Source organism: Equus quagga, chromosome 16 (genome assembly GCF_021613505.1).
Source record: "Equus quagga isolate Etosha38 chromosome 16, UCLA_HA_Equagga_1.0, whole genome shotgun sequence".
NCBI classification, from domain to species: Eukaryota; Metazoa; Chordata; class Mammalia; order Perissodactyla; family Equidae; genus Equus; species Equus quagga.
This window is the reverse complement of record NC_060282.1, coordinates 17,313,745-17,329,947: the sequence shown is the minus strand read 5'-3', so window position 1 is coordinate 17,329,947 and position 16,203 is coordinate 17,313,745. Positions and strand designations below refer to the sequence as shown.

Sequence of the window (16,203 nt, the reverse complement as noted above, 5' to 3'; positions counted from 1 at the left end):
CAACAGGCAGAGATGAGTGTTGAAGGGTGGGCTGCACTAGAGTTCATTTTGGCAGAAAAAAACCCCAACCTTTCAGGTGGTGACATTTGTTCAGTGTCCTTCAGTAGAGGATTAGCTGAGACCCTGCGGTAGGAAGAGGTACAGGTTAGATCCTCCTGGATGACCTCTGAGCCAGCCCTGAGGTTCCAGGACCAAATGTCACTGTGGTTCAGAAGAGAATGAAAGCCAGACAAGAGTCAAGACCTAAAATTCTCTTTGAGATGTTGTGAACGCACTTAACAGATATATCCTCCAAAAACTCCAGTGCTGCTGGACTCACTGCCTCCTTTCTCCTCAGGTCCTTCACCACAAGCTGATAGGGAGTGTACTGATTGGCTCCTTCAAAGTAGACCTGGGGACCGTGTACAATCAACCTGGTAAGAAAGCATCGCCTCCCGGTATCTCTCTCTTACTCATCTCCACTTTGCCACACTTGGAGGTCCAGCTTGTTTATGCACTCATCCATTTCACCCTCCTTTCAATGACCTTGAGCACCAATTGCACGAAGTTGAGCAAGACATGACTCTTCTCCTCAAAGTTTACAATCTACTGTTAAAATTATCTTATATGTCCATACTTCTGAGCAGTTTCTTTTTCCTTACAAATTCTGTCTAATTTAGTGCTGTGAGACCCAAGCAAGAAAGATGGAAGAGTATAGAAGTTAAGCATGTGGACTCTGGAGCCAGAGAGCCAGGTTCAAATTCCCATGTGCTCTTTCCTAGTTGTGCAACCTTGGGTGAATGATTGGACTTCTCTGTGCCTCGGTTTCCTCATCTTTCAAAATGGGGATAAAGTAGTACCTCCTTCAAAGGGTTGCTGGAGGATTAAATTAATAAACATACATAAAGTGCTTAGGACAAAACTCAGCACAGAATAATGACTGTGGCATGCCATAAATGGATTTACTATAATAATTATTATTATCCCTGCTTTATAAGGAAGTGAAACTTAGAGAAGCTAGATTAAGAGCTAATAAGCAACAGAGCCAGCAACATAGATCTTCTCATGAAAGTCCCCTTGTCTTCAGCAGTGATTCCGAATCACATGACCCCAGCGGGGCCAGGCAGTGGGCATAACTGAGGGCAGTGGGCTGAGTTTAATACACCAAGGGGTGTTGGAGGCTGTGGGGAACCAGAGGGCTCACAACCCATATGGAAGGAGTGGTGTCTACTCAGCCCCTTTACCACCTGCTGTTGTGTGGAAATGTGCACTGTGTATTGCCAGATCTAACAAACGTTTTTTAAGATAAGCCAGAAGTCTAGATTTTGAAGTTTGGACTCACAGTGAGGGCCAAACAAAAAGATCCATGAGCCACATTTACAGCCAGTGAAATATGTCCATTAACGTCCTCTGATCTGGTCAAAGCTAGATCCCGCCTATGTGATTTCCACTAGGTTGAAGGCTTCCCCAATACCTGTGGCAGGTTGGAGAAAAGATGACGTGGGTGGGAAGCTATGGAGAGGAGGGAAAGAAGGAGAGGGAGGCAGCAGGAGACTTGGAAATAACTGCCATGAGCTACTCTTTCTTAGGGAGTAGAGTTTGGGAGGCCTTGGGTGTGGCGAGAACTGGGTGGAGCTGCTGGGTCCGTCTGTGCAGGATTTCTGAGCTGTCAGGATGCTTTTACAGGTCATCAGTTCTGCGACAAGTGGGCCCTGCTCACAGACCCTGGCGACATCAGGACCGGCACAAAGGGGTACCTGAAGTGTGACATCAGCGTGACCGGGAAAGGCGATGTCTTAAAGACCAACCCCAAAATCTCTGATGCTGAGGAGCAAATAGAAAAGTGAGACAGGTCCATCCAGGGCCATTCAATGGAAATGACAGGTCCCAATCTCCCTGTCTCTTTCCCCTTCCTCTATCCCTTTCCTTTTGGGTACATGAGAACAGCCAAGATCATGGCTTGTTCACTTGGGATTCTGCTCTATTGGAGGCACCAAGATGTTTCTTATCAAAGGCATGACTATCCTTTGGGAAGTCAGCTTCTAGGACAAGAACAGCCTGTCTTCCTGTAATAAGCCATAATAGATAAGCCGTTCCTGAGCTTATCTGATTTATCTGAATTTAGCTGATTTTTCTTTGAAGGAATTATAATTTCAACCACTGGGTTGTGAAAAGGGAAGACAATGCACCTCTCTAAAGGTGCAGAGTGAGAGACAGTGTTTTTCCTATAATTCCAGCACCTGAATGAGTTGGCATTCACTCTATTCATACCTTTTGCTGTCCTTAACATTAGGAACAAAGCTCATTTTAGCGACGAATCCTAATCTTTTTCAGATTTTTCTCTTATATCAGGATCCTTCTTTCTGCCTCTAAATTGTTTCTACCTTTTCTCTCTATTCTTTCAAGTGAGAGAGCCTTCTCATTTTTTGTTTTTGTTTCCCCACTCAAACCCCAAGGAACCTTTTGATCCCTCAAGGCTTTCCATCAGAGAGACCCTGGGCCAGATTCTATGTGAGACTCTACAAAGCAGAAGGGTTACCCAAGATGAACTCCAGCATCATGGCGAACGTCACCAAAGCATTTGTGGGTGACGGTAAGGACCTTGTGGATCCCTTCGTGGAGGTCTCCTTTGCTGGGCAAACGGTAAGGAACCATTATCAGCAACACTGGCAGGTCTAGGCCAGACCCCTGATCTTTATCCAGGGTATTTTCAGTCCAATGAAATTAAGTTAAAGCCAAGATTAGGAAGTGCCTTGAGAGAGAAAGCTTGTCACGAAAGCCCCTGGATCATGTGATAAGAAAATAGGGGAGGATCACCCACTCACTCTCCATTGGAGATCACGGAGAGGAGCTTTGGGGGGGATCCATGATTTAGGAGCCAGGCAGACAGGTTTCCTTCCTCACCTCTGGCCACTTCCCTGGCCTGTTTCCCAGTCCCCAGACCCTGCAGAATTACCATCTCCCTCCCAATCTTCTCCACAGTTTCCCCAGGTAGTCCTGGTCCTATGTAAGTCTGGACATCTCTGTTCCCTACTGGAGCCACTGGAAGTACCAGGGCCTGGACACGTGGTCAGAGCTTAATCTTGGTTGGCTGGACTTTGAAGCTCCAGCTGACACATTGTTGTCTCTGCACTTAAAATATATGCCTACCCTGACCCCTCCCATGGGCAGGGTGAGCGTTGAGGTGTTTTTGACTTGGACCACCTTGGTGGTCATATTGGATGACACCTCCATTTCATGACAAGGAAACTGAGGTCCCGCCTGGGGAAGTGATTTACACAAGGTCCTACTTTTATGAAACATGAACTCAGGGTCTAACTGTATCTGCTGCGTTTCTGGAGATGCATGGAACAGTTCCTGCCTGTAACGGGTGGTTGTTTCACTCCAAAGCCAGTATGCCGATGAGAACTTCCTGTGGGCAGGACTCGTGACTTACTCACATTTGTTCCTGATGTCCGGCACAGAGTAGGTCATCAGTAATGTTTGCTGGGTATAGCTGATTTTCATGAGTGTTGGGTGTAAGAAGGTTCATTATTTTTAGCAACTTGCTTTATATTTCCAGCTGGTTTGAAGAGTTTTCTTTGGTTGGTCAAAGGCCTCTTTCATTTCCTTGCATGGCTCATATCCTCTGGCTGTGTTTTAGGGACGAACCACTGTGCAGAAGAACTGTGCCAATCCTGTGTGGCACGAACAGGTGGTCTTCAAGGAAATGTTCCCTCCGTTGTGTCGGAGGGTGAAAATCCAGGTGTGGGATGAAGGCAGCATGAATGATGTAGCGCTGGCAACCCATTTCATTGACCTGAAGAAAATCTCCAACGAACAGGATGGAGATAAAGGTACAGCCTCTGGCTTGGAAATAGGGTCTTGAAATGATTGATTTAGAGCTCTCATCTTTAAAACAAGAGGGTCGGAGCAGGCAATGTGTTAGGCACCTTCCATGTTCTGTGTGGTCTGTGGTCAGGGCAGTGGCGGGAGCAAAGCTCTGGACTCCAGGAGGCTCGGTCCTGGTCCCAGGTCTTCCACAAACATTGCTGTGTGTCCTTGAGGCAGTCACTCCCTCTTCCTGGGCTTTAGGTCTCTTAATTGAAAACCGTAGTTTAGATTAGCTCAGAGGTTGGCAAATTATAGTCCATGGGCCACATAGGACCTGCCACACATTTTTGTATGGTTCGCATGCTAAGAATGGTTATTACATGTTTAAATAGTCCAAAAACGCTGTGCCCCCAACTCACTCGTGGGAGCACGAGAACATGAGTATGGCAGGAAGGTGCTTCTGACTGTGCGCTCAGAGAGCCGGGGAGGGAACAGAGAGCCCCAGCTAATCCACTGAGAAGGTTGAAAGAGCCTCCACCCAGTATGATGCTCTTTATTTGCAAAACCTGGGTTAGCAGGTGGTAATTCTCTAAATATCCCAATAAACCCTCCCTCTCTTTAATCCCAAGGCAATCTTTCTCTGCGCTGCAAATTTGTGTTAATTGATGTATATATTTGTGTATATACGTGTGTGTGTCTCTGTGTGTGTATTTATACATATACACATATACCTTGAAGGCGTGGCTTAAGCAGAGAACAAGCTGTACACATTTTTATGCCCTCACAGAGTGACACCATAGAGAGGCCTCATTAAAGATCTAACGTTCGATTCTTCCTGTGTTGGAAGGGTTTGGCACGCAATTGCTTTATGCAGAAAGCACATCCACCCATCCACAGGATTTCTTAACTAGATGTAAACATGTTTTACCCACAACTTTTCAGGAACATCTTGATGACGTTCAAGAGATGTATGACAGTGTTCAAAAAAGTAGACATCAGGGGCCCCAAATTCTTTCTACCCCTGGTTTTTTGTTAAAAATTTTACTTTTTCCTTTTTCTCCCCAAAGCTCCCCAGTACATAGTTGTGTATCTTTAGTTGTGGCATGTGGGATGCCGCCTCAGCATGGCTCAATGAGCAGTGCCATGTCCACGCCCAGGATTTGAACCGGCGAAACCCCAGGCCGCCGAAGTGGAGTGTGCAAATCTAACCACTTGGCCACAGGGCCAGCCCCTCTTTCTACCCTTTTAACACAATATCTCTACTTCTTACAATTTACTCAAAGGAGGGGCTGGCCTCGTGGCATAGTAGTTAAGTTCGGCGTGCTCCACTTCAGTGGCCCAGGTACACGGGTTTGGATCCCAGGCACAGGCCTATTCATCAGCCATGCTGTGGCGCCGACCCGCATATAAAGTGGAGGAAGATTGCACAGATGTTAGCTCAGGGCTAATCTTCCTCAGCAAAACAAAATAAAACCAAAAACTTGTTAGTAAAAAAAAATTTACTCAGAGGAGAAATAGAATTTAGTCTGGGGAGGGGAGGGGAAGTGGAGGAGGAAACATTTAGGCATAAAACTATTGATAGTGCAATATAAGGAAACATCTATTTGTCAACAATGGGGGAATTAAGCAAATTATGATACGTGTATTTATTGAGTAATGGCAGATATTCTTGAGCACTCCCTAAGGCATGTGTGAAGCACTTAATAGATATTATCTCTATTGATCCTGATAGGTGAGATAGGTACTATTAGCATCTCCATTTTACAGATGAGGAAACTGAAGCAGAGGAAAGTTAACTCGCCCTAGGTCCCATAGCTTGAAAACGTCAAGCTGAGAGTTGAGATTTGAGCTTAGGCAGCCAAGCTTCAGGACTGCGGTCCTGTACTGCCTGTCAAAATGAAACATTCTATTGCCAAATCATGTTTGCACAGACACTGTGTTTTCCCAGATGCTACGTATTAAGAAAGGAAAATATCTGTGCTAATTGTAAACTAAAATCATCAGGTCTTTTCAGTTCTACGTTTAGAACATATCTCAGAATACTTACTTCTCTCAATCTCCGCTACCACCACCCTAGTCCAAGCCACTGCTGTCTTCAGTTCTGATGACGAAGTGGTCCTTGAACAACTTTGTCCACATCCATTCTTATAATCCTTCACATAGCAGCCAGAGTGATCTTAAAACACACATCTGGGGGGCCGGCCCCGTGGTGTAGTGGTTAAGATTGGCATGCTCTGCTTCAGCAGCCCAAGTTTGCGGGTTTGGATCCTGGGTGCAGACCTATACTGTGTGTCAGCTATGCTGTGGCGGTGACCCACGTAAAATAGAGGAAGACTGGCACAGATGCTAGCTCAGGGCCAATCTTGCTCAGTCAGGAAAAAAAAAAAACCCCACACATCTGATTATGTTGTATCTTTGCTTAAATCTCTGTAAAATATTCCTGTGATTTCTAGGATAAAGACCAAAATTCTTGTCAAGGCCCCAAGACCCACCCACCTCTCCAAACTTTTCTCACATAGCTCACTCTCTGGATTCCAGCCACACGGGCTTTCTCTTTCAGTTCCTTCTATCTGCTAGCTCCTTTCCAACTGCTGTATGCTGTTCCCTCTGCCCAGAACTCTTTCTTCTCTCTGCTCTCTCTGCCTAACTCCTTTCCATGCCACATCAGCCTGTTATTTGTTCTTGCAGCAGAAGGTGTATCTCCTTCATAGCATTTAGAATGTAAATATTTATTTGTTTAATGTTTGTATCTGCTTTCTTCTCCACTGGGCTCTGCGCTGAGTGTCTAGCATGGTGCTTGGCACATGTTAGGAGTCAATAAACATTTCACGAATGAGTGAACAGGTGAGCATGCACATCAGCATTCATAGTATTATCACAATGAGTGAATGAGTATAAACATATGCATGGAAGAAAGACTAGAAAGAAATATAGCAAAATGGTAATCATGGCTGTCTTTTGGTGACAGGATATCTCATAAATATTTTCTCTTATCTTTTCTGCATTTTCTACACTTCTAAATGAATATGCACAACTTTCATAAAGCAAAAAAATAATCAGCTTGTAAACATAACCAGGCAACTAAAGCTTGGGATCTTTCTAGGCTTTCTACCTACCTTCGGACCTGCCTGGATTAACCTGTACGGCTCACCCAGGAACCACAGCCTGATGGACGACTACCAGGAATTGAACGAAGGCTTCGGAGAAGGCGTGTCATTCCGGGGCAGAATCTTGGTAGAAATTGCTGTGGAAATCCTCTCGGGAGGGGCACAGGAGTCTAAATTTTCCAAAGCACTCAAGGGACTAAAGTTGTCTTCGAAGGACAAAGATTCCAAATCTTCCAAAGGTTCAAGTAAAGACAAGGATGACAAAACCGATGATGGAAAACCCCAGCAGGCTTCGGACAAGACCAACTCAACAGAGGTCGAGGTGGAACCTTTCGATGTACCCCCGGAGGTAGGTCTGAGCACTGCTCCACTGCTCCTGTGAGGTGAGCCCGGAGCAGAGACAGAACCTGCCACAGGCTCCCAAACCTTCTGAAGGCCCACACAGGTCTCACCCCCCTGCAAAGTGTGTCTCGGCTCAGCCCTGTATGCAGGGCTGATCCTCTGCCTCTTCCTGCACACATCACGGCAATCTGCTCGTGATAAATTCCTTCAGCACCCCTCCAAACATGGATTCCCATGGAAACCAGAGTAAAAGAGAAATAAAAGTGCTCTGGGGAAGCTAGTGGGAGTGGGTGGTGAGGTGGTGGACGGAACCACATCTGTGGCCTAATTTTGTTTAGCTTTGTTAGCTTAGAATATGCTTGAGATATGAGATAACGTGGGATGAGGGATGAAGAGGAGGAAGGGTGGGTGACCAGCTGGGATACAAGAAATTGAGAAACCTGTTCTCCTGCCCCAAACCTATGGGGAAATCACAATTCAAGGGAATGCTTATCTTTGCTTATTACTCAACATAAAGCATATTAGCACTTTTCCAGCCTGGTTCTGTATTATGGGAAAGAGATCTGGGGCCCCAAGTTGAATTCAAACAGTGAATATCCTCTCAACTGTTTAGTTTAGCAATAGTACTTTGTAGTTAAGCAACAAAAGAACTTTATGTTTTGTTAGTAGCAGGGGTGGGTGGATTTCAGCTCTCAGCTTGAATGATTCTGTCCCTAGGAGTGTATTTCTCTGGTCAACCAATCATTTCGGGTGCGGAAGAGAGGTGATGGCTGGTTTCCCAGAGCTGTCTATTCCTAGGGGAGACTAGACTGAAGGGTTGTAGCATGAAGGTCACCTTAGCCTTGGAAGAGCCACTTAATTTTACTTCTTGGATCTAATAAATCTTAAGAAACAGTGTGGGGGAGAGGTTGGAACACAGGTTTGCAAATCTTGGGGGTTGATTCTATTCATGTCTCTAGTACTAACTCGTCTCAGTATTTCAGTTTACTCATCAACAGAATGGGGTAGTCATAGTCCCTCTGTCATAGGCATCTCATGGGGATAAGTGAGGGGATGCCTGTAAAATGGTCAGCAGGGTTCTTAGCACAGATGTGGTAAGCAGGCAATCCATTTGCTCTTGTTGTTTTTACCAACGTTACTGTGGTTTGCTCCCACCGCCATGGGCAGCTATTCAGAACTCTCCACCCTGTTGTTTGTGACTTACTTTGGGTTTTTTATGGATGCCCCCGGCTCCCCCTCTGAACTTATATATTGGAGAATATTCTCTGGAAATGCGTACTGTCAGTTTGTTGTGGTTAGAACTGACATCACCTTGACGTGATTACATTTATGTGTGTTTCTTCAGAATATATGCCAGCTTTGGAAACTTAACATTTTTTGGACTTTGCCAGAAATCGTGGGTAGCTTGGTAGCCACCTAGGCCTATGTGCCTTGTATCTGTCCTTGTGACAATCTTTCCTGCTGTTGATACTGGGCATTCTTCTCTAAACAGGGATTGCCAAGTAGAAAGGGGCTAGTAAAGATTTTCTTAACCCAAGTCAATGTCTTCAAGATATTTTTTCTGAGGCCGTCTGAAAAAATAGATCATAGCAGAAAGAAAGGGTGACTGGGAACATGTGGAGTAGAGTGTACATTTTCCTACAAGGCCAGGGGCCATCTTGGCTATTGTGTAGAAGGTAGAAGAGAGGGGGAAAATTCAGTATCATTCAAACCTTTATTTCACCTCTCTCTTCTCTTCATTTTGGCTTCTTGTTTTTCCCGAACAAACAAGAAGTTCAAGAAACATGTCAGTTTCTTGCTGGGTTTATTAGTTATCTATTGCTATGTAACAAATTACCCCCAAATTTAGCAGCTTAAGACAACAAATATTTATTTTGTCTGTGGGTGAGGAATTTGGGAATAACTTGGCTCAGTGGTTCTGGCTCAGAATCTCTCATGAGGTTTCAATCAAGATGTTGGCAGGACTGCAGTCTCATCTGAAAGCTTGACCGGAACTAGAGGATCCACTTCCAAGATGGTGCGCTCACATCTTACTCACTCGCTGGCGGTTGGCAGAAGGACTTGGTTCCTTGTTGGGTGTTGGCATGAGGCCTCAGTTCCTCACTACATGGACCATTCCATAGGCTGCTTGAGTGTCCGCATGGCAGCTGGCTTCGCCCAGAGTGGGTGATCCAAGAGAGAGTAAGGCGGAAACTGCAATGTCTTTTATGACCAAACCCATGGAAGTCACACACTGACATTTGTGTCATGTTGTAATTGTTAGAAATGAGTCACTAAGTCCAGTCCACACTGAAAGGGAGGGGAATTAGGCTTCACCTTTTGAGGAGAGGATTTTTCCAAGAATTTATGGACATATTTTAAAACCACCACACTGGGCTTCTACCTTCCTCAGAGCCTCAATAGCTCAGAGCTCGCCCTCACCAACACGGTGATATCCCTTCTTGCAGCATCTTCCTCTTTTTAGCTCTCCAGGGTTTTCAAGCTCCAATCTGTCTTGCTGCAGCCACGATCTCATTGCCTATCTGGACAAATGAGATCCCATGATGTTGGCCTTTCATCACCACCATCAAAGCTTATCTTCCCTATGCCAAACTTTCACAGAGCATCACTAATCCAATAGATATGTTCATTTCTAAATTCTGTGAACACTTGTTGAGTAGCTTCCTGTTTAAACATCATCCTAAACATTGGTAGGAATAAAAAGAGTCAGACTCCATGGAATTTATGGTTAGAAGGGGAGGTAAGGCATGCAAAATAAATGTACAGAAAGTAGAAAGTGATAAGTGCAATAAAGAGGTACAGATAAAGTGCTATTATTTCCTAGAGTGAGTGAAGTATAACGACTAAAATGTTGGGCTCTCCAGGAAGACAGCCAGATTTAAGATGTGGCAGTGTGGTGTAATGGTTACTGCCTTGCCTCTAGAGAAACAGTGCCACTATCTGAATCTTTGGCCAAGTGACTTAAGCTCCTTATGCTTATTTCCAATAATAACCTCTGCTTTGTAGGCTCATAGTGAAGGTTTAATGAGTTAATACACGCAAGGTGCTTAGAGCAGAGCCTGGAAGGCACATAGTAAGCCCTCAATAAATATTCATCGTGCTTTGTAACTTTGGACAGTTATCTTAATCTTTCACAGGACTGCAGTGTCCTCATCTTTAAATGAGTAGAATCAAAATATCTCCCTCCCAGGGGAGTTGTGAGAATTACATGAGATAATGTGGGTAAAATTCTTTAAACCACATCTGACATGTAACAAGAGCTAAGTAAACATTACCATCAACCTTTTTCCAGCTCAGGGAATCAAGGTATGCTTCCAGAAGGAAGAAGCAGTTGAGTTGTACCTTGAAGGATGGGTAGGATTGAGACATGAATTCTAATCTGTTGAGATCCTCATCCTGACTACCATTTGTGGCATTTATATGTGTAGGCTTTATACCAGGTCCTCCACACGGATGATCTCATTTCTCCCCACTGTAGGCCCTACTATGATGTCTATTTCACAGACAAGGAAAATGATGCCCAGAGTGGACATGACTTGCCTGAAGTCAACCAGCTAGGAAGAAGCAGGGCTGGGATTTGAAGAAATGTTTGTCTGGCTATGGAGCCTGCTGTCCCTCTTCCAGGTTACGTAGCCTACATTCCCTCCAGGTCTCCAAGTGATTTTTAATCTCCTCCCAGAGAGTAAACTCGGCCTCAGGAAGGGAGATAAGTGGCTGGTTTATAGGCAGGGGATACAGGGGCAGCAGGTGGGAGGGGTGTGTGCTCTGTGACTAAGATCCAGCACTTGGCCCCCACCCTGTCTGACACTTTCTGGTCAATAGAAACATTTCCTGCTGATGCACAGCAGGCTCCTGTTTGAAGGAAGGGTCACCTTTTGGGGACCCATTGGCTTTCTGAGGGACAAGGGTCAGGGCTCTTGATTGAATGGGCTCTTAACCTCTGAAGCCACAACTGCTTTATTTCCTTAGAAGAACCTTATTTCTTTTTCCATGGAGTTTAATGAATCCAACTGTAAAACCAGGAAGCTCAGACTGCATGGTTCCGGCTCATTCAGCCTCTTCGCTCAGAAACGTGATGCTGTGTCACGGTGTCCCAGCTGTATCTGCTCCCTGAACCATCAGCCTGTTCCATGTCAATAGGATTCATTTGCAAATAGTTGTGTGTTATCTTGAGATGGCTCCTGTCTTGTGACCTGTCACAGTCCCATCTTCCAGAATGCAGGCTCCTTGAGAAGGCAGCCTCGGTGGAGACCAGGCTTCAAATCTTGACTGACTTTAACTTGCTATGTGATCTTGGGAAGCCCCTTAGTCTCTCTGAGCTTTAGTTTATTTGGATAAAAGGTGGTGGTTAGAGCAGATGAGCTCTAAGGCCCTTTTCAATGTAAAAGCAGTTGTGATTCTGGGACCTGTGCACCCCTCGCAGAAGCAACCACTTATAGCCCATCCTGGACACACTTAATTGGCTGATGCTGATGCAAATGCCCAACCCTGCACCCGCTTTTGTCTGGGCTTGTGTTATTTCAGGAAGTAAAGTCTGTCTTTGAGTTAGCACCAAGGCGTTGGGTTAACACATGTCGAAGTTCAAAGAACACAGGTTCTGTGGTCAGAATACTGGGAAAGTTACTAACCTCAACCTTAGGTTTAGTTTCCTCATCTGTAAAATGGGAACGATCCAAATTTTGACCTGTTAAGGTTGTTAAGAGGAACAAACAGAATGTATGTGACCACGCTGTATGATGCATAAAACTATGCTCAAATGTAAGGGCTTCATCCTGTGAGTCTGTCTTTTTTCTAAACGTCTGCTCACCAGCAGGTGATTCCAAGCCGTGGTTTCACCAATAGCACCTTAGAAAGATCCACATACCTAGCTTAGCCTTTAAAATAAAAGAAGATTTTATCATAAGGAGGTGTGGCTCAGGAGGCTGAGACCACATCATTCTAGATAAATGGCTGAATTCGGATTTGTAGTTTGAAGGTCCTCGTTCCTGCCTGTCTGATTAGTGGGGAAATGATGTGCCAGTTCAGGCTGACACTGAGACTCAAATGCCTAGGAATTACCCTGGACCAGGTTAGCATCACTAATTCAGCTTCCCAATGATTAAAAAAAGAGCCAGCCTTGTCTAATGTTTTTTTTTTTCTTTCTATAGATTGTACCAGAAAAATATGAGGAATTTTTACTCTTTGGAGCATTTTTCGAAGCTACCATGATTGACCGGAAGATTGGAGATAAACCCATTAGTTTTGAAGTTTCTATTGGTAAGTGTAGACAATGTCGACAAAAATAATCCATAACCAATCTATAAATGAAAATTTGGGTGAGTTTATTCTGAGCTTAAATCTGAGTGATGCGGGATCCGTGAGCCGAGGAGTCGAAAGAAAGATTTCTTAGACTCTTAAGATCTGGCAGTAGGGCTCTTTTATTTAGAGAATAGTATAGAATAGCATGGGGACAGGACCCATGGGCAGTCAGAGCTGCTGCGTGGGGACAGGACCCACGGGCAGTCAGAGATGCTGCTGGCATGGGGAGCTGCTGCTGCCGCTGCTGACATGGGGACAGGACCCATGGGCAGGCAGAGCTGCTGCCGGCATGTTCCTGTTCCTGTTGCTGCTGCCGCTTCTGCTGCAAAGTTGGGTGGAGAGTAAGGCTAAATTTAAGGCATAGGTATGTGAGTTGTCTCTTTACAAGACAAAGGAATATGTAAAAAAGTTAAAATGGTGTCAGTGCCTGTAGGGTCCGGCCATTTGGCGGTCCCACAAGCTTTAGATAAGAGTCAAACCGGATTGAGTAAATGGCAGAAGTCACCGCTTGAATTTTATCCTCAGCTAAAGACAAAGGAGGATTTGGGGGGGGGGGGGGGGCGGCGGTCAGTTACATGAGGTTGCCAGACAGTAACCAACTTAAGTTCTTGCCTCTGGCATTAAGAGTTTCTAGAGATAAGGCCATCCCCCTTCTTCCCGGCACAGAGAGGGAGGCGTCTTCACAGATAGAGGTTTCCCTTAGAAATTTAAATATTTCCCAACAAAGGGACGAGCAAATTCCACACCTCAGAGTCTGCTTCTCATCTGTAATTTTAAAATTAACCAGCCTAAAAATCCTCATCATGAGGATTATAACCCGGGGCCTTTCTTCCTGAAGGAAGAAAGGACACCAAAGAAATGGGGTGCACAGAGTGGTTATATACCCCCAGAGAGGATGTTTCTCATAGGATTGGAATGTCCCTTTTACAATAGTCACGAGACTGCTCTGTCGGCACAGCAATTGATGGAAATAGCAGGTAGGTCTTCTGTCTCAGTGAACACAGCAGGGTGGCAGGTCTGTTGTCTCCAGCTGAGTGGTCACAGGTGAGCTGGGTGGTCAAAGGTGAGTGCAGCAATCAGTTCCTAGCCTAAGGAAAGATGCTTATCCCTAAGGAAATGCCAATGTGGGAGGGAGAGTGAAGTTGCACCTTTATCTCAAGGGCCTTTGTTCCGGCCATAGGAAATATCTAAGCAGATATACAATGCGTGCTCAATAGCCACAGTCAGGCCCTTTTGGAAAAAAACAAAGTCAAGCCGAATTAGGTTTATACCAAATGGCTTCCTCATATACTCCAATATATCCTATTGCTTGCCATTTTTATTTGTCAACAAATACAATGTATGGCACATGCATGGGCTTTGGACCTATTCACTGAATAAATGAATTAGTGCCTTGCATGAGATGATGGTGCTCTGGTGGAGGTCGGAACCTCAGAAGGAAATGAATGATTCCTTGTTCACTCTTCTTGTCAATATGTAAGGAATAGATTTGTTTTCATACTTAGAAAAAAGGATTAAGAGTACAGTTTGGATTCAGACAAATTTGGCTTACAAATCCTGGTTCCATTACCCCTAGGCTCACTTAACTTCTCTGGGTCTCAGTCTTTTTATCTATAAAATGGGAATAATGGTAACTCCTCATGGAGCTGTTGTAAGGTTTGATGAGTTAATGCATGCAAAGTGCCATGCATAAGATAGCTATTGATGCTGGGTCGGTGAGCCGAGGAGTCGAAAGAAAGATTTCTTAGACTCTTAAGATCTGGCAGTAGTGCTCTTTTATTTAGAGAGCAGAATAGCATGGGGACAGGACCCATGGGCAGTCAGAGCTGCTGCCGGCATGTTGCTGCTGCCGCTTCTGCTGCTGCCTCAGCTGCTGCTTCTGCTGCCAAGTTGGGTGGAGAGTAAGGCTAAATTTAAGGCATAGGTATGTGAGTTATCTCTTTACAAGACAAAGAATATGTAAAAAGTTAAAACGGTATCAGTGCCTGTATGGTCTGGCCATTTGGTGGTCCCACAAATTTTAGATAAGAATCAAACTGGATGGCAGAAGTCACCACTTGAATTTTATCCTCAGCTAAAGACAAAGGAGGACTTGGGGGGGTGGGGCGGAGTTCAGTTACATGAGGTTGCCAGACAGTAACCAACTTAAGTTCTTGCTTCTGGCATTAAGAGTTTCTAGAGATAAGGCCATCCCCCTTCTTCCCGGCACAGAGAGGGAGGCGTCTTCACAGATAGAGGTTTCCCTTAGAAATTTAAATCTTTCCCAACAAAGGGACAAGCAAATTCCACTCCTTGGAGCCTGAATCTCATCTGTAGTTTTAAAACTAACCAGCCTAAAAATCCTTATCATAAGCCATTTTAAAATTAAGCAGCCTAAAAATCCTCATCAGCTATTATAATAGGTGCTAATAGTAGGGTTGTTATAACTCCCAGCAATCTTCCTGAGCTGGTATACAGCTGGGAAAACTGTTCCAAGAAAGAGCATTCTGTCAGAGATGGTCTTGATTCACGTTTGGGAAGCTCTCCTTCAGCGGAGCGGAAGGAAATGGAGATGGAATCCACTTAATTTGTGACTTAAGTAGTTTTTACCAAACAGAATGCACGATGGATGTAGATGATGGCTCATCATCACTGTCAATCTTATTTCTTTGTTCTGACCATCCCTCTTCCGACCTTCATACTGGCATCTTATTTCTCCGCCCTGGGAGCACATGAACTTGATCCCTTATGTGAAGCAGCCTGATTCTGCTTGTTGACACCTGACCCCTCTTCCCTTGCTGCTGCCTCTACAGGTAATTTTGGGAACTTGACTGATGGAGGGTCTCATCAGGGGAGTAAGAAGTCAGCTGAATCAGCTGAAGAAGACAACGTTCCACTGCTACATGGAGATGAAGGGGACGCGGCCCACAATGTTGCCATCCCTATGGCCTCCACCACTCACCCAGAGAAGCCACTCGTGACAGAAGGGAACAGGTAGGAGACAGCAGGGGAGAGCCAGGGTTCTGAGGGCAGGGACGACACGGTAAGAGCCACTCTACTAAATCCATAGTGACATGTCAACAACTCTCCGAATGACACATCCAGGTAATTCATTTAAGGGCAGAGCGATGATGGTGATTATTCTTAGCACATCTGAAGCCCCCTTTGTGCTATAACTTTGAAGCATAACAACGTAGGAAGGTCAGAATTTAAAATTTCAACCCAAACCCTATTAACAGTTATCAGACTCATCTGAGCTCTGTGCTATTATGTCAAATCCACTTGGTGGGATCATTGAATAGATCATTTCTTCTCTTATTTTTGCCACAAGCTGAAGAACTCAAAAAACGATTGTCAGCCACCAGAAAAGACCATTTCAGAAAAGAGCTCGGGCACCTTCATATACTCTCATTGATCTTTAATCTATATAAAATTTCAACATGCAAAGAGAAGTAAAATTATAGAATTCTGTTTTAAGAAAGTGGTGTCAAGCACCAGCCAAGGGATTTATGAGAAGGGGAAGCCACACATAGTGAGGGTTTTCTGTGGTCTGAGCCACCATTCTCTGCATGACTCCAAGTCACAAATCAGAAAGTTGTCAATTGTTCTCTTTTTCCTTCCTACCCCCATCCAATCAGTGATGAAGTCTGGTCAGGTCTAGTTGTCAAGTATTTCTCATATCTAT

General features: G+C 44.8%; 1 protein-coding gene across 5 annotated transcripts in view; it reads left to right on the top strand.

Annotated features, from left to right (window-relative positions):
* The window catches only part of FER1L6 (fer-1 like family member 6), a 134,675-nt gene that overhangs the window by 33,062 nt on the left and 85,410 nt on the right, over positions 1-16,203 (top strand). For all 5 annotated transcript variants that reach the window (XR_006885543.1, XM_046641657.1, XM_046641656.1 and 2 more), the window contains exons 7-13: positions 338-416; positions 1,666-1,822; positions 2,436-2,622; positions 3,623-3,815; positions 6,896-7,248; positions 12,389-12,497; positions 15,332-15,512. Coding sequence is in view for 4 of the 5 variants with exons in the window: in XM_046641657.1 (XP_046497613.1) it covers positions 338-416; positions 1,666-1,822; positions 2,436-2,622; positions 3,623-3,815; positions 6,896-7,248; positions 12,389-12,497; positions 15,332-15,512 (1,259 nt within the window). In the remaining variant the exon portion in view is untranslated. The remainder of the gene's footprint in view (positions 1-337; positions 417-1,665; positions 1,823-2,435; positions 2,623-3,622; positions 3,816-6,895; positions 7,249-12,388; positions 12,498-15,331; positions 15,513-16,203) is intronic.